The sequence below is a fragment of the Grus americana genome, chromosome 17 (genome assembly GCF_028858705.1).
Source record: "Grus americana isolate bGruAme1 chromosome 17, bGruAme1.mat, whole genome shotgun sequence".
Lineage (NCBI taxonomy): Eukaryota > Metazoa > Chordata > Aves > Gruiformes > Gruidae > Grus > Grus americana.
This window is the reverse complement of record NC_072868.1, coordinates 13,254,665-13,276,416: the sequence shown is the minus strand read 5'-3', so window position 1 is coordinate 13,276,416 and position 21,752 is coordinate 13,254,665. Positions and strand designations below refer to the sequence as shown.

The 21,752-nt window shown below is 41.0% G+C and overlaps 1 protein-coding gene across 1 annotated transcript; it reads left to right on the top strand.

Moving 5' to 3' along the window:
* Nucleotides 1-1,393: 1,393 nt before the first annotated feature.
* CDH26 (cadherin 26) lies at nucleotides 1,394-14,549 on the top strand. The gene is made up of 16 exons (XM_054845657.1): nucleotides 1,394-1,426; nucleotides 2,904-2,981; nucleotides 3,066-3,188; nucleotides 3,661-3,822; nucleotides 5,092-5,239; nucleotides 5,890-6,056; nucleotides 6,228-6,356; nucleotides 8,617-8,802; nucleotides 8,984-9,252; nucleotides 9,873-10,019; nucleotides 10,264-10,493; nucleotides 11,030-11,257; nucleotides 11,830-11,954; nucleotides 12,353-12,427; nucleotides 13,461-13,544; nucleotides 14,220-14,549. The coding sequence occupies exons 1-16, from the start codon at nucleotides 1,394-1,396 to the stop codon at nucleotides 14,427-14,429; spliced, it is 2,394 nt and encodes a 797-aa protein (XP_054701632.1). The 3' UTR covers nucleotides 14,430-14,549.
* Nucleotides 14,550-21,752: the final 7,203 nt, after the last annotated feature.

Genomic DNA, 21,752 nt, shown 5'->3' with positions numbered 1-21,752 from the left:
AAGAATGGCAATTCCTATTCCTGAAAATCCCTTTGCCATTTTTGTAATCTTTACATTAAGCATTACACAACTCCTTGGTGAGGTATCATACAAGAATTTCACAATCAGAACTTTCTTGCCTTTTGGGGTTTTCCTCACCTAAGCCATCAGGTCCTGTGCTGCTATTTAAGCCTGTTGCTGTTATTTTGTCCTGCTAATAGTGCATCTCAGAAGATCATCCATCTCCCTTCCTCCCTGTACTCACTCTTCTTTAAAACATTGTTGCCTATTTGACATGATGTATTGCTTTTCTTCTCCCCTGAACAGAAGATCAGTTCTTCCCTAAGTCTTCCTTTCACAAAGTCCAGAACACTAAATTAATTATTTTCCAGTTCTAAAAAAGAATAAACCTCCTTGTACCCAGTAAAAACAATACAGGAAAATGGAAAGTGCTGTAAAAGTTGTTTTCATAGAAGCCAGGACCTTCTCAGGACCTTCTCCATAATCTCTGCCACTCAGTCTTTTTTTTTTTTTTTTTTTTTTTAAAACATGGTTTTATAAGACTGAATGTTTAATTTCCTGCTTCTTTATGTAGTTTTATTTAAAATGTATTTTTCACAAGTGGGGTGGGAAGTTCAGCTTCAGGAATACAAGTTCATTCTTGCTTGATGGCTTTTGGGTTGAACAGGACAATCTAGTATTGTTTATTTCAGTTTTCAAGTAGGTTTTTACAGAAGTTGTTCTTGGTTCAAAGTCTGAAATAATATGAAAGTAGCGCTCCTGGGCATGGCAGACAAAAATAGCTGTCATTAAATACAAAGCTGCATTTTTGCCAACAACTGTGAAGTCATTAGGAAATGCCATTTCCAAGTAACTGTCAAGGAGAGGCACGTGTTTTAATCTAGCTGTATCACGGTCATAAAACCACAGTAATGACATATTTGTTTTGCATAATACTGGAACTGGCAATTGCAAACTGAATGAAAAAACCACCAAAGAAAAATTGAGCTTTGCTTTGAGTCAATTCACTTTTACAGAAACAACAGTTCTTTTTTGGTTTTTTGTTTTGTTTTAAATTTTGTCTGACGAGGCAGAAATATTCGCTTGTCCTCAAGTGCCAGTGAACCCCCAGGTAACCGCTTAGCCCCAAGAACCTGGCCTCCAGTAAGCCTTGTATACACTTCCGAGGAAGTCACTCGGTTGGACCCGAGTGCGGGAGCTGCTCCTGCCGCGGGCCGGCCCCGGGATGCGCTGCCAGAGCCGCGGGACGCGCCCCACGGAGCAGGTGGCCCGGCGCGGCCCCGGTCCCTCCTCCCGCGGCTCCGCGCTGCCCGGGGGCGGGGGCGCGGGCGGCACCGGGACCTTCCCGCGCTCCGCGGCTCCGCACCGCGCTCCGCTCCGCCGCCCGCGCCCCATGGAGCTACTCGCCGCGCTGCTTCTCCTGCAGGTAGGTGCGGCGTGGAGGGGCCGGGGACCATCGTGGTCCCTGCGCGGTGCCTCCGTGGACGGGTGGCTCCTCCATCCCCAGGTACCGCGCTCAGGTCTCCTGGACGGGGGTTTCAGGGGAGGGGGCTCTCCACCCCTCCTGCTAGGGATACCAGGGCGTTCACACCTGGCGGAGTGCACCGGTGCCTAGCATTGGCTCTGCTGGATTAAAGATCCCCCACAGTAATTAAGTGGCATTTCCATGAGTGTTTCTGTGGGGTTCGTGGTCCTGAATTGGGTTGTTCCTTTCTAGCAGCGCCCATGGCTGGAATGGATGCAGCAATAGCCTGAGCCATTGCGGTGCAACTGGTGCATGTGGAGGAGTGCGGAAACTGTAAAATACACAAGCAAAGCTTCCAATATAATGAAAAGTGGCTACGCATACGCAAGGGGAAAGCAGCTTGTTTGGGTGGTCCAGCAGAGCTGAACCTGGAGCAAAGCTAGTAAATACAACATGTAGGTGTCAAGTTGAAGCCTTGCTTGCTGTTTTTACATCACAGAGGTTTTCCCTGGGTTATACAACAGCTTTACAGAGTAGCTCGGAGACATTACTGGTGAACCCTCATTGCCTGGCAAGTTCATAACCGTGGCAATTTCATAAGTATTTTGTTTCTTCAGGAAAAGGTCATGGGGTAAAGACCACCCCTTCACCCAAGTCTAAGCAGGAAGAGCTCTGCTTAATTTTTTTAAGGCCACTGGAGACATTTGATGGAATGAGTCATAAAACCCCCACGCTTTCCAATGAAAGCAGTGAGAACTAGGAGGAAGGCGTACAAGTTATTTGTGAGCTAATGGCAACAGTGTAATTTGTGTACCGTCGCACTCCTTTGTGGTGTAAGATTTCAAGTGAAAAGCAGTGTTTGAAGATGGTGCAGGAAGTTTGTGCTTATAAAAGGGCAAGTCCTATCAATTAGGGTGCAGTCACCACCCTCAGCAATTTATTTTACTCATCGGGATTAGAGACTTTGGCCCAGTGTTCATCTTCTGGTAAACCGGCTGTGTTTGGGATACTGTGTCACATGACAGAGTATCTGAGAACCTGAAATGCTCCCAGACGTAACTTTTTCCAGTAGTAGGTTTAAGTCCTTCCAATACCAGACAACTTCTAAAGGAGCACTAGACACAGAGAGAGAGAGGTGAAACCGGAGATACATGGTTTGAGAAAAGCCATAGGGGTAATACCACAAACTCTTAGATGCAGTGTGTGCATGTTCTGGGACTGGCATCATCTGACCAGAGAAATTAGTATCCAAGCTCTCATGCCAATTCATTTGGAATGAGATGGATGATATTTGTGGAGTTTCCAGGGTTAGATACGATTTAATACAATGCTGTCAGAACTGGATCAATGTTTCTGTGAAGTCAAATTCTTCCTAGAAAACATATCAATGGTTTCTAGTTAACTACACTTCTCACAATTGCTTTTTTTTCCCCATAAGGTTACTGCTGCCAACAGTTTTTCTCATGAAAATAAAAATTTCAGTTTAACACAAGCGATCCGAAAGAGGAGTATTCAGGTTTGTAGTCAATATTATATCATAACAGATACACAACTGTTAATATGTAAACTATGACACTAAATACATTTCTTTATCCAATAGTGGGTAGATTCTTATCCATTAGACAGTCTACGTCCTCTATGGCGCACGAAAAGAACCTGGGTTATCACCACCATTCATATTCAAGAGGAGGACAAAGGACCATTCCCAAAATATGCTGGACAGGTACAAACAACCTTTTAGTAAAAGTTCTTCTTGAACCTCAGTAAGGTATTCATCAGCACAGATTGTACAATAAAATACCAAAGGTAGGAGAGGGCAAGAACTGTGCATCAAACAGCACCTTTTTAAAAAAAAAACAAAACACTTACTTGGTCAAAGTTGTCTTATTTAGAATTGTGTGGTGTGGAGGATATATTGCTCCTTTCTATGGGAAGCTGCAGGCATACTCAGGGGAAAGAAGACTATAGAGTGGGAGAGGTAAGAGAATCATTGCACAGAGCTGTGTACCTGCGCTTTGTGCAGAGAGTAGTGATGCTGCAACCCAGAAAGATGTTGAGTTGGCTGAGACCAAGCCTGCAAGCAAGGCCGCATCTGCAAACAGAAGGTGGGCAGGAAGAGAATTGGGCTAAAGTCTTTTTATTTCTGTTCTGTCTTCCCTACTCACACTGCATTGTGCTACTTCTCTTTTTGAAAGCTGTTCAATAAAAAATCATTTAATACATCAGTAAGATATTTAATCAGTGGACCTGGGGTAGATGAATCGCCAGAGATTGGATTATTTTCTATAGAAGATGATGTAAATGGACATGTGTATGTACATCGTACCATTGACAGAGAAAAGACCCCAACTTTTCAGGTAACACACTTTAAAAAACTACTTAAAACTGTTTGCAAATATTAATTGCTTTCTCACGGCTAAATGCTTCACAGGAAGGAGACACACCTATAAGAATTTTATGTGTGTATTTTCATGACCTCCTTTTCTTATTTTGATCCTCTAAATAAATGCTAAGATGATTTTCTCAGGGGAGACCAATAAGTAACTTCCCCATCACTATTGATTATAAACCTTTGTGGCATGTTTGGACCTTCACAAATATCTGTACACTTCTTTTCTATTTTCTCTTTGGTATGACCCTTGATCATAATCTAAAAAAGGAAAAGGTTGTCCTGGATTTCAAAGTATGTTACAGCTATAGTGGCCAGAACACTGAGTTGTAAGCCCCAAAACTCCTAATCAAGACAATGGAAGCAAGTAGTTATGTATTACAAAAAAAAAAAGAAAAAAAGGATAATACCAGAGGAGCTGCAAAGCTATATTACTGTAACTTTACATAAGAGTAAGCATATGTTTCCCCTTAAAAAGCAGAGAAGTGTTCATAAGCAACAAGTGCAATGAAAGAAATGTGATAACAAGTGTATGAACAAAATACGTGAGTGTGGGTTTGTTTTCCTCTTGCAAAAAAATCTTCAGTTGTGGCCTCCTTATGTTTATTCTGTGATGATTTCTGTTTGTGTCTCTGGGGATTGACTGTACCCAATTGAGAGTTACCATTCCATGTGGCTTTCTGTGCAAGGTCTTGCCTTCCATAATAAAAAGATAAATTTTGGGGAGCTTTCTATCCCCCCTCACTGGACTCATGGCTGTTCCATGGCAGACATTCTGGGCTTGGTTTTAAAGCAGAAATAAGTAGAGCAAAGGAGAATTCAGCATTCAGAATTGTATCCCCCGCACATTCATGGATGTGGAACCAAAACATCATAGAAATGCAGCTAGAGAAAACAGAATGTACTACTTAAATACTTTGGAATTGGGAAGCACATGTGAAAGCATTCTTTTGTCTGCCCCCAAGGATATTTATGTATTTTATATTACACAGCCACTTCAAATAACCCAGACCCAGCTCCAGGTACTGTTTTTTTTAAGTATTGTTTAGTGCACAGGATGACCATTATGAATCTACTACCTTTGAAAGGTGAAATAATGACTTAGTGATGCAACTCAAAGCCAAATGCTAGCCAAATACGACTGAAGCAGCTTCAAAATGGAAAGTTTCTTCTTCCATTCTGTTATCTGAATGATACCATTCATTCCATTCTGATATCTGTGTTTTTACTCATCTAGATACGTTTTGATATTGTGTACAGAAAAACTGGTCAACCATTGGACCACCATTTATTTTTCAAGGTAAAGGTTAAAGATATTAATGACAACGCACCTGAGTTTCCCAGGGAGGCATATAGCGTTACAATAAGAGAGAACCACAGTAAAGGTAAGTGCCATCCAAACAAGGGATACTACTCTTTTGTGTTTGCTCTTTTTAATTCCTTTGTCTGTCTTTCTCCTTTCTTACTACATCTGTTCTTCTCACTAGGTTTTACTTAAACACTGATGGGTTTAGGGACTATATCCTGTGAAGGACTATTTCCTACCTCTTGACTTCTTGTCTGATTAACCTCAACGTACATTAGCATAACGTTGAAGACATTCCGGGAAAACTAAGATATTTCTTCTTAACTACAAGCCAAGACTTTAACAGACTAATGTGGATCTGGAACCTGCACATGCACACTGCTTCACAGAAGATGGTCAGACACACTGTTTTAGAAATACGAAGACTTAATCTGGATGTGTAGACATGTGGGCATGGTGCCAACTCCTCAGGAGCTGGCTGAGAGCTGGCATAAATACCTAGTGAATGTTTTTGATAGAGTAAATTCAGGAGTGTGATAACTCCATTGCCTAACAGTGCTTTAGGCAGATTTGCCACCCAAATGAGGGGGAGGCCAGAGTCTTTGCAGGGATAACGACAGCCACAGGAGAAGTTACAGGTTTCCCTAGGACTTGTGTGTTGCAGACAGGCCTGAGAAACTCCATGTCAAGACTAAACACTTTTATTAATGTCTCAATTCTTCATCATAGATGAGCCAGTTTTCCAAGTTACTGCCTTGGACAAAGATGAAGAGGGCAGTGCGAATTCTCAGGTGTCCTATTCTCTAAGTATGCAAATGCCTCTTCTGGATGGATTCACATTTAATATTGATCCTACCACAGGATCAATACTTCTGTCAGGATGCCTGGATTATAAGGTGATGTAAATATGGCAGCTTCTTATCATTTAGTGCATGATACCTGTTCACTATACATTAACGAGGTATAAGGGGAGGGAGAGTCTCACATCCAGCTTTGTAGCTGTGACTGGCAAAATGCGGGAACCGCTTTTGAACTAAGTTTGGAACTTCCTTTCTTCTGTTTTTCAGACTGCCAACTCTTTCAAACTTCTGATTAAAGCCAGTGACCATGGAACTCCCCAGCTGTCATCTACTGCAACAGTGAATGTAGCTATTGAAGATGCCAACAACCACCTCCCTGTATTTACTAGTGATAATGTAAGGAAAACCATTCTTACTTTACTGAGCCTTCCTAAATACATTTCAGTTCTTCAAACTGCTAAATACACTCAGCACTGGAGATAGGAACCCTCAGACACATGCAGAATCAGGCCAAAACATGTGCAAATAAACTTTATGTGATAGAAGACATATCTCTTAAAAATGTGGACAGTAAGAGAATGCTAGACTATTGAGAGTGATGAACTTTGTTAATTTTCTGTATACGGCACTAGAAGGTTTTCGTCTCACTATTACGGTAAGGATGCTGACAGACTTGCTTATTCTAACATCTGAGAAGCTAAGGTGCTGATTACAATCTACTCTTCAAAGATCCTAGTTTTGATCCTCAATGGCCCTAAACCTGCCTGCCTGCAAACTCAGTACATCTTCACGGGGCAGTTAGGTGGGGCAGCACCGCTTCTGCTGGCGTATTCCGTGAGGGCACTTGTAGAGCATTTGCTGTACGAATGGCAGCAACTGAGCTTGTTGGCAGGAAGAGGGCTCTGAGGAGTTAAAAGCTGTGAAGGAGTAGACAGCTACATTTAAATTCAGCGAAGAGCTATCCGTTTTCAGGCTCTGGTTCCATTAATAGCTCAAGTCCCATAAAGACTGTTTTTGTAATTGGCATGTTGACACATTGCTGTGGTGTAACCCCGGCTGGCAGCTAAACACCACACAGCCGCTCGCTCACTCCCCTGCACTGGGATGGGGGAGAGAACTGGAAAGGTAAAAGTGCAAAAGCTTGTGGGTTGAGATAAAGGCAGTTTAATAGGTAAAGCAAAAGCCGTGTGGGCAAGCAAAGCTAAATAAGCATTTCATTCACCACTTGCCATTGGCAGGCAGATGTTCAGCCATCTCCAGGAAAGCAGAGCTCCACCACACGTAATAGTTACTTGGCAAGACAAATGCTGTAACTCCGAATGTCCTCCCCTTCCTCCTTCCCTGCAGCTTTTATTGTTAGGCATGATGTCATATGGTATGGAATATCCCTTTGGTCATTGGGGTCAGCTGTCCCACTGTGTCCCCTCCCAACTCCTTGTGCACCCCCAGCCTACTCGCTGGTGGGGTGCTGTGAGGTGCAGAAAAGGCCTTGACTCTGTGTAAGCACTGCTCAGCAGTAATGAATACATCCCTGTGTTATCAACACTCTTTTCACCACAGATCCGAAACATAGCACCATACAAACTACTATGAAGAAAATTAACTATCCCAGTCAAAACCAGTGCTCACATCCAGAGTGCAGAGTCATGTCAAGCACTCATATGTGTAAATATTTGAAGTTGTGAACAGTAAGAATAGATACTGGGTTACAACAATGGGTCCAAAGTCACCTATGAAAGCAAACATACTTCCCAGTGTGTTACTATGGTAGGTCTCCTACTTGCAGAATGGTTTTTGGAAGATCTGAGGGAATAAGGTTAGATAATCTGCCAAAACAGGTTTATACAAGAAATATGTGCTTCATCATCATTAACTCCAGTTTAGTAAAATTCCCAGCCTTCTCGCAGCAGTGATTTGTTCCGTCTCTTGGAGTACACGTATTATTCTTTACAGCATTTTAAAAAGTTGTCATACAAGGAAAGTATTGTTTGCAAATTAGAAGGTAAGAGTCTTAATTTTCAGATCTCAACCAGTGACCAACTTATACGAAGAAAATAAACACAAATTACATTTTATTACCTTCTTATCTTTTAAGACATATTTCTGCCTTAGGTGATTTAATTGACATTTCTTAGCCTGTGTTTGGAGTGCTAGTTAGGAAGCTGGTGGCTGCACTGTACTATCAAAAACTTAAACCATTGTGAGAAATTACCTAAAATCTTACACATACCTCCTTCCTACAAGCTCAGGTATGTAAGATCTGCGGACTAGTTCTGGCCTAAGCCTGTGTGCACCAATCTCTTCTACATGGCAGAAGACAGTCCTGGATGAAAAGCCCCAGTAGCATTTGTAGGCCTGTTGCTGTAGTCAGTATGAGGAGAGATGAGTAGTCACCTGGTTTTATATGAAGATCAGGTTTAGTAATAAGTTCTTTACAAAGTCAGTGGGAATGTGTTGGAAGAAAGTTAGTTCTGTAACTCATGTAAGGGTTCTCTATCACTGAGTGGGGACACATGAACCACCACAGACAATAACACTGTGTGCAGAAAGTAGCTTCACTTGGTCTAGTGGTGGAACTCTGGTTCAGAACTGACTAACAACCTCCTTCCTCCTGGGGAATAGAAATAGTCCTTACTTCTTTCCTTTCCTCTCCCAGTACCAGCTGCAGATTTCAGCAGGTCAAGAACATCCAGCTGTATTACGGATCCAAGTGGAAGATAAAGACTCTCCCAACACTCCAGCTTGGAGAGCAAAATTCAGAGTAACAAAAGGCAATGAGAAGGAACAGTTCACCATTGAGACGGATCCAGTCACAAATGAAGGCATTTTGAGTATTATTGAGGTATGGAGCAGTAATGGATGAGCTACAGTATGGCAATGTGTAGCGTGGCCAGTCTGATTACAAGACCAATAGCTTAGCATCTTAGCTGAGTTTGGTGAGCTCAGTTCACATCTGAGTTCCAGGTATATAGAGATGTTCAAAGTTCATAACTGCTAATCAGACTTTTGTCTGCTGTTTTCAGCCTCTCAACTATGAAAATGACTCTGAGATAAGACTTGTCATTTCTGTAGCAAATGAAGAACCCTTCTTCTTCTGTAAAAATGGCAGTGTGACGATCTCAAGCCTAGAATCCACAAATACAACTGTGAACATCAAGGTCTTCCAGCCACAACATGCTCCTAGGTTTCATCCTCCTATACTTATTGTCCAAATAGGAGATTCAATGAAGCCTGGGAGAGTATTTAGAAGGTATCCTGCCACATATCCAGATGATGCGCCAAATAAGATAAAGTAAGTGGAGATGCTTCTAACTCTCAGGTTAAGAAAGAACTTAGGAATATATAGAGGTTTTCAAGTTTAATTTGGTATATATACATATATGAATGTACATACACACATATATCTACAGTTATATGAACATACACATTAGAGGTGCAGGTTTACTATTGATGATACTACAGATCCAGATAGCTAGTTCTGTAAGATACAGTTTAAAGGTGCAGTCAGTCCTTGGTTGCTCAATGTTTCTGTTGTCTTCAAAATAGTTTTGCCTAAAACCAGGTTGCATTATTTATATTTTACTTTTGATGACAACATTTTGATGCCATAGAAAGGACTAAGGTATGGTTGGCTCTAAGAATGGTAATCTAATGTGGAAATCAAATACTTTCTTAGCCCCTAGGAACAGTTTTGATGGGCCTGTACAAGGTATGGGGACTTGTACGGGGAACTGTTTGTTGGCTGTGCTGAAACCCACAGCTTGTCATAGAGTTAACAAAAGGAAGCATCACTAACAAGTAAAAATACTTACAGAGCTCAAAAGGACAAAGAAAGATGCAGTAGAAATTTTCTATTCTTCAAAATCCATTGAAGAAAATACGGCATTTGTAACTTTTTCCTTTCTTTTTAAGATATGAACTAGCCCATGACCCAGATGGTTGGCTGAGTGTGGATGAAAATTCTGGAGTTCTTACTGTGGCAAAAGAATTTGATCAAGAATCTCCTTATGTGAACAACAGCCTGTACACCATCATTGTTCATGCTATTGACCATGGTACGTAGCTAGTCAGAAAATATTCAAGCAGTATTTGAACTGTTTGAGGTGAGGTGCATGTTAGACAGAAAATGATAGTAAGACTAAGGATCGAAGTGGGGAATTGTAATGCAGAACACCCTAATGTTTAAAACTTGTGTTATGTGTGACTAGTAGGATAAGCCAGACAGAAATCCTGCCAATGGACTGGCTTTTGTCCATACCCAGTTATTAGTGGTTTTGTGTTTCTTTTGCTCCTGTCTAGGTAGTCCACCACAGACTGGTACTGGCACCATCCTGCTTTACTTGTCTGACATTAATGATCATATGCCAACATTAGTGGCTCCTTCTTTAGATGTGTGTGACAAAAAAGAAGGGATGCCTCTCATTATAAAAGCTAAGTCTGCTCTGTTCCATTCACATTCTGGGCCATTTACATTTGAGCTGGCCGAGGACTCTGAAGATGTGAAAAATAACTGGAAATTAGGAAGGAACTTTGGTGAGTTCTTCCTTTCATGTCCTTCATGAGAAGTTCATTGCCACTTATGTACCTTCTAGTTATTTCACTGTCTCTTACTTTTATGGTTTGTTTCTGATTAGTCTCAATGAGGGTGAAAGGACATAGAAGAACAGCTTTCAAAATATAAAGTTACTGCAATTTGAAAAAAAGTTACATTGTTCTTCATCTCTGCTGGGGACAGGACCAGAAGCAATGTGCTTAAATTGCAGAAAGGGGGATAAGACTGCTGAGGAACCACTTCTGCATTTGATTAACTTCCTAATGAATTCTAGAGGTTATCAGTGCAGCTATGCCAGAATGCAGCAAGACTGGGACAGATCTCTCTGTCCAGAAGAATCAGCAAGGCGATAAAGTGGGATGTCATTTTGTCCTATTTACTATGGTGCATTAAGGCTGGAAAAAGTATTTGAAATTGGGGTGCAAATGAGTTTCCCTTTGATTAGCAACAGGAGGGACTGTAGAACATCAGACTTCTCTCAATGAGTCTTGAAATAGTTTGCTTGTCTTCTTTTTAGGGGAGTCAGTTGAACTTTTAATGTTAAGAAGCCTCCCACAAGGTAGCTACTTGGTACCTGTCATTATTCAGGACAGGCAAGGATTTTCTACAAGGCAGAATCAGCATGTTCGGCTCTGCTTTTGCCCAGATGGACATACATGTGAAGATTCGCCACTTCCACAGGCAGCAGTGGGATTTGGAAGTGGTGCCATTGCAATAATACTGACAGCTTTCTTATTGTTACTGGGTAAGTAACCTCCTAACTTGTCCAGGCAAGTCATCTGTCATCTGCCCATTGGATCTCATTGCAATTGCAGCTCATGAACATGTGCTAAAATCTACCAGCCTTAACAGGAAAGACCATTTACCTTAACGTGTTAGAGCATAGTCAAAGTGCAAGCAGTTAATACTTGCAGTCTTCATGGCGCTTGCATCCATGTGTCCTGGTCCATGACCTGCTCTTTCTTCAAATTTTAGGAAGACCTTAGTTTTTAAACACAGCTCATGTTGGCTGCTGCTGAAGAGATGAACTACTGGTTCTTTATGTGAAGCAAAAATTAATAGATTATCTGACCACTATTCCTCTGGCTACCTGTGAGTGATCCCGTACGTCCGCCTGCTCAATGCAGTGCTCTGTGGAGATAACAGCTTGGCCTTCTAAAGCAGGCTAACCACCCCAGGCCAGGCATTGCATCTGCACAGCCACATTGTTGGAGGTTTCATTTGGAACTGAGCTGGGCACCTCACCAACCCACTGTGTTGAGCCATACAGATCTATTCACAATGCCCATTTCACCATTCACTTTCTTGTTACAACAGTTTCCAGTATTCTACTTTGCTGTTTTTATGTGCTGAGATCTAAAAGCAAAGCCATTGTTCTACCCCAAGAAGGTGATCAAACTTTAATCAACTACAATGAAGAGAGCAGAATGTCTTCATCTCAAGTAAGTGCAAAAGCATATATTCACATTACCCAGCCAGTGTTGTGTGGCTGAATCTGGTACTAGTCATCTCTTTTATTGTGTTTCCTCTGGTTTTGGTATTGAGCAAAATAAAGCTGCTCCCCCCCCAGCATATCTGGGAAGTGGTGCTCTGCATGGACTGGATAATGCTGGTGACAGACTATTATCACTCCTACCATTTTTCAGCATCAGAAGGACCATCCCAGGTGCCTCATCCTACTGATGAATCCAACAGATAAGGAGGCACATAATCTCTTGTCGCACTGCACATACCAGTGTTTTCAACAAGGAAGTAAATGAAAGTTTAGTCTGCAAAAAGGTGTGATCCTTCACAGCCTAGTTCAGTTTCTCATTAATACCATCCCTCTCCCTGTATGCAGGCTAAGCTGGATACTACAGATCATGCTGTTCTACCACTTGTGTCTGTGGAGGCTAGAAAAGAAGTGATTGCTGAGGTAACTGCCTGTTTCCTTATGTAAATGCCCTTTTTTATACCTCAGAAACTGGTAATCCCAAGAATGAGGTTTGATATTAATAATAGTGGGAAGAATAATGCATTATAGTTCAATTAGAAAATAAGTGTCACTTGTTGGAGATTCCACTGCTATTCAGAATATCATTGACAACTTTTTTCTAACAGCTTTCAGTTTGAGACTGGCACTTCTTTTCATTGGTTATTGTTTTAAATATTTGAAAGTGTAATTTCTTCCAAAATTCTTATCACAGTACCTGAATTGATATGCACAAGATTTTATTTAGTTCTTGGCATAAGTGAAATGGAACCATCATTCTTCAGATATCAAAAACATGCTGGTCAACATCTTCTACTTAACATACTGTAAAAGTGTGGACAAGATTTATGAGTATTTTTATGACTATAAGATGTACTTCTAGGGGTTTGAAGGCTTTTGAGGTTGTCGTGGATTTTTGTACTGTATTCTCTAATAGATGTCTATTTTTATTGTAAAGAATGCCTGAAGGAAATTCTGGCCTACATCAGTAGGTGACTGCCATGTGTTCTGTTCATAAGTACGTAGTGATCACCGAGGGACTCTAAGAACAATCTCTGTCTACAGCAGGCAAAGAGAATGTAAAATAGTCTTTTTTATGTATGTGAGAACCCAATTCCACAATCCTTAAGATCGCAGTTAGGAGCTAGGACTACCTGTGCGAGTAGACATAAAGTTCTGAGGTCATGTTTAGTGCTGTTAATGAAAAGGAATCCAATAAATGTAGAGGAAGAAACATATTTAATTACTGGAGATTATGAAGGATGCCTACAGTTGGTGACTCCATGTACACATGCAGTATGTACTCATAAGAAGAAACAGTCCCTGAACAGAAAAAGCTGCAATGTAACTGGAGAAGGGAGCACAAGAGAAATGGATGTTACAGGGAAAAAGATAGTTGGATTTATTTGTATCTGAAAGAAATGTTAGTAGGTGACTTTATGCTGGTCAAACCTGAGATACTATGTCTGTCTTCCAGGATGGCCTGTACAATAGTTACAAGACATTCCAAGTAAGTCAACTTGATGGCATCATACCGATAGTGGACAAAATACTGGGTCAGGTAAGAAATGAATGTCAAGTTGGCTTGTAAGAATAGGAAAAAAAGGCTTGCAAAACTGGAAAGCTGTTATGGCTTCAGCTAATTTCTCAGCCCACATCTAAGCAGCATTACAATTGAAAGCAAGGGATACATGTGATGGGGAAACATTGAAGACTCTTGTTGAAAATGTCTTGTCTCCTAGACTTCTTGCTGCCTCTGGCTGGTCACCCAGCAGTTACTGCAAGGCTGGGGTCTGTCACCTGTAGCAAACTCTTCAAGATGGGGAGGTGGAGCTTAAATGCTTTCCATTTCTGTGCAGGGTAAAGAGAGTTGCCTGCTCTTTCACTTCTGTGCTAGTAGGGAAACCTAGTTCCTCTTCCCATGAACTACTTGTTCACAGACCTGACCTCCACTCCTCCTTGGCCAAGCTGCGTGCCTCCACGCAGTCACATGTTTACTTGGTAGCGGGCGGGCCCAGGGCAGATCAGTGCTCCTTTCTGCCTCAGTTGAACTCTAGGGAAAGTTCAGGCTCTGGTGCTTATGAAACTAAAACTTTTCCTTATCAGAGAAAGACTCATACTCCCCACTGTAACCTCCTGGTTTACCTGCCTAATTTGCATACCATGAATGCCCTTAATTTTCAAAAGGGCAGTAGAAACTGCCATGATGATTTGTATCTTTTCTTCCCTTCTCTAGAAACTGTATTACCACAACACACTGGAAGATTACGGGGCCATGTATGAACCTTGCAGATACACTGAGGAAGGAGAACTAGAGCTAAGTAACTCCTTGTGCTCTGTCGCCAGTGGCAGTGAGGACTTGCCTGTTGATTTTTTGAACGCTCTGGGACCAAACTTTTCTGCTCTTGAAGAAATCTGTCAGAAGCGATTTCCATCATTCGACTAATTTCAGAAAGCTGTGATTACTTTATGGTGTTGCAAAGTCTTCTGGCAGAAGCACCGACAAATTTTGGAAAAAAGAACCATCTGCGCTTGAAAGTGTTGCAGTGTGTTTGCACCATGAGTACCTGGCCTTTTATTCTTCCTGCCTGCACTGTCTGCATGTCTGCAGCCAAGAATGTGATGTGTCTGGAAGGTCCACTATACTCTGAAGAGATGATAGAGTGATTTTGACATACTGTGTGCAGTCTTACACCAATAGAAGATCTGAAATTAAGGATCCTCAATTTAGTATGCCAAGTTAAACCCCAAATCTACTAGGCTAGAAATTCCAGTCACAGTTCCATATGGAAAAAGCCAGTTTTGAACAGAGAAGGCAATTACCAGCTAGGCCAGTGATACAGTCCTTTCTCCAGTAAGAGGTCTCTTTAAAACCAAGATTTAGTACAGTGCCATGAGGATCTCACTTGATTATCAGATCTTTTATTTCTAGATGACCTTGAAACATCTAAGAGAAAGTGTACTTCCACTCTTAGTGTGAACGTAACCACATAATCACCTGAGAGGTCTGCACCATCCTTGCCTTTTGGCATAAAACAGGCAATTATTTAGTGCCCGCGTGCTTATGCTGGCATCTGGTGGCTGTTCGCATTATTACACCACTGTAAAACTAAATGCTAAGGAGTTGATAGAGGACAAAGTACGGTTATTCCTTTCATTCAAATACCTACCTTCTCTAAATTAGCTACAAGTGATGTGATGAAGAAATTAATGGGTTTCCTCAAGCACCATTGATAAAACAGATAAAATGATAAAGAACGAATAGTATCAAATTTCCCTATATGAAAACCATGGATGTGTTACTTTTAAATTTTGTGGTTTGTACAAGTCTGAATGAAGTGTCTAGAGAGCAAGTCCTATGAGGAACGGCTAAGGGAACTGGGTTGTTTAGCCTGGAGAAAAGGAGGCTGAGGGAAGACCTTATCGCTCTCTACAACTACCTGAAAGGAGGTTGTAGCCAGGTGGAGGTCAGTCTCTCCTCCCAAGTAACAAGCGATAGGACAAGAGGAAATGGCCTCAAGTTGCACCCAGGGCAGGTTTAGGTTGGATACTAGGAAAAATTTCTTCACCGAAAGGATTGTCAAGCACTGGAACAGGCTGCCCAGGGAAGTGGGGGAGTCACCATCCCTGGAGGTATTTACAAGATGGGTAGATGTGATGTTTAGGGACATGGTTTAGTGGTTGGACTTGGATGTGCTAGGTTAACGGTTGGGCTTGATTATCTTAAAGGTCTGTTCCAACTCAGATGATCCTATGATTCTATGAGTGTGTGCAGTTGACCTATGCTCAGTTACAGCATGATGGCTATTGGTGTTACGATACAGGAATGAGGAAGGAATAGCTCAGAAGATAGTATTCTGTTATTAGGTAAGTTATACAGGCAATAACAGATGCAATTAATCACAAATCCTACTTCTGTTCTATTACATTTCTGTACTAAAAGAAAAATGCTTTGCCCAAAGCAAGCACTAAGTCTAGTATCTAAGGCACTGTTCTTGTGTTTCAAAGTTTACTTAAACCATAAATTATGCTTTTGCTCAAATGTTATTAACTAATAATTCAAGGCTGGAAACTTTTTTTTTCAAGTGTGACAAAAGAATTTGGCTGAATGGCAGGCAGCTAAGTTTTCCTAAATGCCATCAGCAGGATCTGTTTACACAATAAATCACTACTCTGATAAACTATCCCTAACTTACAATTCCAGATGGAAGACTTCAGATCAGGCCAGTGGTTTAGCAGCACATTACTGAAGATTAAAAATAGTAATGAAAGTATTCTGTGTGTTTATTGTTCATGTAAACTTGGGCCTACAGCATATCATGCTTACAAACACCAGAACATCAGATGTGATGAGACTCACAGCTGCTAATGCCAGAAAAAGTTGTCTCTCTCTTGCACAAAAGAAAAAGAACTGTTTTAATGAAAAGCTATTGTATAGCTTTTCACTGGGGGTTCTTACAGTCATATACAATGTGCCCATACAGGTAGTCACATTCATTATTTCAGTGTCTTCAAGGATTTAGAAGACTTACACACACTAAGCTGATACACCTTCCCAGCATCATTGTGAGGTAAAGATGCAGTGTTTACACTTAAGGACCAGAAATTAAGGCAGAAAGAGCTCCTTGGTTGACCACAGTCACACAGAGAGCTTGCAGCAAACTAAGGAATGGCACTTAGCCATTGGGCTCCGTGTATGTCTTCTCTTCCACCAATAATGTTGACCTTTGCAGCAGCTTTTTATGCTGTTCCAATTGACCAGACCTGAGGAATATGCACTCTGCTGTGGTCATATGAAAACAGTGCAAAATCTTTAGTATATACAGTCTTGGAGCAAACAGTGATGGAAGTAACAAATAATTAAAACCTTCATTTTACAGATAAGAGACTGAAAAATAGAAATCACGTCAGCTCCCGTTATCAAAGAGACTTGCAGAATGGATCTCGATTTTCAGAATCCCCTTTTGGCACTGTAATCATGGAAGCATCATTATATTAATAATTCGTGTCAAGCCCTGTCATTTATGCAATTACCTGGACAAAAAAATATTCCTCCCTTTTCTCACTAAGCATTTGCAATCACAAATTTGGTGATGTGACACTTGAACTCTCGTTAATGATCACATTGTTCGTTGATCTTTTTATCTAACTATGGTAGCTGTAGCTACCATGTGAGCGCATAATGAGGTGTTCAGTTCATTCGAATGATTGTTCTAATATTTTAAAGGTCACTATGCACCTTTTAATAGGAATGAGTACTTTTATGTAGGAATGACAAAGCATGCTACAAACACCTAAATAACCACTCAAACTACTGAAAGCTCTTATGATCCCTGCTGCCAAAATACGGACAGGTAATCTGTCATGCACAACTGGGGGTGTCTGGACACCAGCAAAACTCAACAGAGGATCCAGAAAGTCTAACGCTGTAGGTCTGTGCCTCAGCTCCATGGCAATTATTTCTTTCTCCATCTGTCTATAAGGTTTGAGTTGACATTTCTTCTCAAATGAGAGTGAAGAAAACCTACATTAGCTGATTAATCTCCCATTGTCTTAAAAGTGAGAAACATCTGCTTGAGACACCAGTAACCTTTTAGTGGAGTTTGGCAGTAGGGAGGCCCAGGCTGATGAGGTATACATTTGCTATCACATTACTACAATCAAAAAGGTTTATTTACAGGCTTTCAAGAGACACAATGATTACTAAGTAGTGAAAATGAGGCATAAATCAGAGCATTTCTCACCTATATCACACTTTGCATCAATCACACTTTTAAAGACAATATTGCAGGAAGCTAGTCAGCAAGCTGTGCGGCTGAGGTCTACATCAGGAGACAGACGAAGAGGTAAGTGCTGGAGGCAGCGTGTTTACTTGTGCCACACAACACACTGACTATTATGATATCCCAGTCAGGCTTTGGGCCTCACAACTGCTGTCACCCTGTCTCTGCTGAGGCTGACAGAGAACCATCAGACTCCCAGTCACTGAGGGAGCTTTCAAATGTTGACATGCAGGTTGATGCGAGGTCCCTGCCTGACACATACCCCCTCTCCGCCAGTGCCTCGCAGCAAACCTGGGCTGAGGGACAGGACCTCTAGTCAGGGCAGCTCACCATATTTCTTCCCAAGACCCCTCTGCCTCTGCCTGGTGCCCCTCTTCCCCCCAAAGCCAGGCAGACAGCTCATGCATCACCCACAGAACCGTGCAGAAATAGCCATTGCTCGTGGGACACCACCATGGCTGGTGTCAGGAGTGCTGTCAATGCAAACACAAGTGTATGTTATCGATGGCCTCAGCTCATGCTTTGCTCACACATAATGGCAGAGGGAGCGTGTGAAGGCTCTGGTTTGTTCAGGGTCTGCTTTAAACTAAGAATCTTCATGGCTTGCTGTTTTGTAAATGCTGGTGATGGGCTATAGTGTTTCAATTACCTGTTCACAGTGAGAGGTCTAATCACGATGCCTGTGAATCCCCATTACTTCTGGCCCCTGCTGTGCCCGAGTCAGTGGGAGTCCCAGCAGCACAAATGTTTATCTCCGCACAATCTTCATCTCTGTCTTTGTTTTGCCTCATTTATAAAAATCTTACTTAAAAGTAAATGACACACAATCAGTAAAGGGGAAATTAATCACACTGGAACCAAACTTCTGACACTGAGTTTTAAAGGAAGCAAGAGAGACTGATCATAGGATGGTCCTACAGAGAGTGGATGTCAGCACGTTAGCAATAAAATCTGTCTCAGACAGAAAGCATTTCCCCTGTCTTCTATTTCCTCTACTCTGCTGAGCAATGGCAGATCCCCTGGGATCATTAGGCTGCCACAGAAAGAACATAAGTTTTAATCAAATCTTCCTGTGCCGGTTTGAGGTCATTTTCTCCCTTCTGAAGGATCCATTTGTCCTGATTAAGGTATTACAACAAGTCATTTAAAGGACAAATACATGGCAAGAGATTTTATAATGGAAGAGCAAACCCTGTGCTTTACGGGCTATAATTAGTTCCTTCTAGGAATGCCTTAGGTGTTGTTGTATTTCACAGTCCTAATAATTAAACAGTAACAGAGTGTTGAATTAGTGTTTTAAAAAAATTCATAGGGCAAGCTGGGGACTTTTCTCAAGGTTTTCTGAGAGCAAGCAGGGAACAGACCTTGTAGCACTTGTGGTAGTGGCAAAGTTTCTCAACTCAGTTCAAAAGCCACTATCACCTTCAAAGAAACTGAAAATGGGCTTTTTCTTTCTTAACACATGCTGATGCTGAAGACTGAGAATAATGAGATAATTATGCCATTCCAATGTGGCTTTCCATTTCAGCCTGTAATTGCACTTGGATGGGAAAGCTGGTGATTGGGGAAAAGTGAGGGAAGACACATGCACAGCACAGGCAAGCAGATGCTGTACCATCACTTCCTTGTGCCGTTTCTGCTCTTCACACTCCCATTATTTCACACTTTTCAAAAGTGACGAGAAGCCTTCAAAATGGAAACCTCTACTCTCCTGTGCTAAAGCTGCCAGTGAAACATGGCACATTGACCTGGATCTGACCAGGATACTTTCCCGATGTGTAGAATAACATAATTCACAACGTCTACTGTAATTACTTAATTCTATCCTGAGTGCACATTTCTTAGGGACTGGTACATTTCTCAAGAAACAGAAAGCACTTGGAAAACTTGATTATGAACTTGAATGAATAAATAGAATAGCAAAGCTAAAATTTCCAGATGCTCATACAACATCATCTACTCTTTGCAGGTTCTTCTACCACTTGCATCAGAATAGTAACGGAGTGTCACACAGCCCAGTAAGCTCCAGTAACATATTATACAACATGACTAACACCTATTCCTTCTTTCTACTTTCCCCAAGAGATGAAAGCCCAGTCTTTTGAGTAAATGAGGCTCTCATTGGTAAAATATCAGTATAAAAAAAGTATTTTTTCTTAAACTGTAACTTCACTAAATATATCTGTATTGTTGGGACCACACTTACAAAGATCTTTTTTGTACAATCTACCGATTATTCATCATAGTTGAATATGATACATTATTAATAATTCAGTAGTTTTTAGTTTGTTCTAAATTCTATAAAATAAGAAAGAAAACTACTTCAGGGAATCAATTAGCAAATTATTTCAAGGCACTGCTAATTATTAATGCTTCCTGATAGAGGTTTTTCCTGTGTAACGGCAGTTCTGTAATTATCCAGAAGATGGCATAAGCAGGCCAGTTATCGACCTTCCAGTACTAGGAAGTAAAACTAAGGAAGGCTTACTAATACACTATTTCAAAACAAATCTACTTATAAAAATGTATACTTTGATAAGGTCAGTGGAGAGGAGTTTTCTTTCTTAAGACATACCCCTTTCCTCATCAGCGTCATGTAAGGAGAGAACCACTTAATAGCTATACAACAGTACTGGGAGAAAGGAATCTGAGGAGGCCTATATGAAAATCTTAAGCAGATATTTATGATTTTTTTCTGCATTAGGCTGTGTCCATTATATAGAAATCTTTCTATTTGTCCACTGTTTCTTTTGATGAAGAGACAGCAACAATGACGGATAAGAAAGATCTCTCTGTATTTTTGTCTGTATTGTACTCTGTCTAGCACATTTCATTCTGTTTGCCTTTCCAAAAGGTTTTATTAAAATAATTTCTGCAAGTATAGGGCATATGGGAGAATCCATTTACACCAGCAAATGAACACTTCAAGCACAAAAAGGCGATTTATGTTTGCAACTGGCCTTCAATATGTGATTTTCCACATAAGCAATTTACATACTCCCATATATATTTTCAGTATTCAAACCTATAAATCCCATAAACAGAAAAGGTGCTCTGTACAGTGCAATAATTGATACTTCAAAGAAGAAACAAAAACTGGGGGAGATCAGTTTCCCTCCCTTCCTTCAGTGTTTTTAAATGCCTAAATCATGGCTCAGGGAGACATCTGTAAGTGTCAAACTGTAGTTCTTGCTGATGTAAGCGTACTTGGGATTAGCATGAAATTTGCTAACTTGAAACCTGCCTGTCACACTGAGGTTATTGTCCAGATGTGAAACCGTGGAGAAATGCAATTAATCAAGCAACGCTTCTTGGACCTTGGGTCAAATCCCGATTACGCGGTTGCTGAAAGTGATCTTGATAGACTCTGCATTCACATCTTTTTTACACATCTAGTCCACAGAATGCCATAGTTGAAGCCTCCCCTTATGAAAGGCCAAGAGCTGGGTTAGTAGAGCTGTTGCCAATCAGCTCTGAGATACAATAGTTCAGTTACGTAGGGAGATTTGTAAACAGCTGCCAAGGCAAGCAGCACATTTCTAATTTCTGAACTATTTCGAATGAATTGATAAAGGCAAAACGTCTAGGATTAGAAAAAAAATGAGTATATTAATATAAAAGAGAAGAAAAAATATTAAACATACCTATTTCTTTCAGAACTGTAGATCATCACTGGACCATCCTTCCTGATCTCCATCAAACATCAGTGAATCTTAGTCTACACATTGTATGGGCAGGTGTCATCTTTAATTCCTTGATAGAGCCTGAAACAAGAGATTTTAGTCCCCAATTAGGCCTCCAAGATGCTTCCACTAGCAGTCAGACACAGAAATAGTATTTGTACTTTTGAAGTTTTTTCCAACAGCTTTTGCAGGATATCTGTGAAAGGGTATTTTTTATACTGTAATATTTGCCTCTTGTCCAGAATAGCTTCTACATAACCAGAGATAGGAATCTCACATTAAAAAAAAAAAAAAAATCCATGT

Coding starts and splice junctions, on each gene's coding strand:
- CDH26 (XM_054845657.1), top strand. CDS start 1,394: ATGGAGCTACTCGCCGCGCTGCTTCTCCTGCAG. Junction 1,427..2,903: donor CCGCGCTGCTTCTCCTGCAG/GTAGGTGCGGCG, acceptor TTTCCCCATAAG/GTTACTGCTGCCAACAGTTT. Junction 10,494..11,029: donor GAAATTAGGAAGGAACTTTG/GTGAGTTCTTCC, acceptor TCTTCTTTTTAG/GGGAGTCAGTTGAACTTTTA.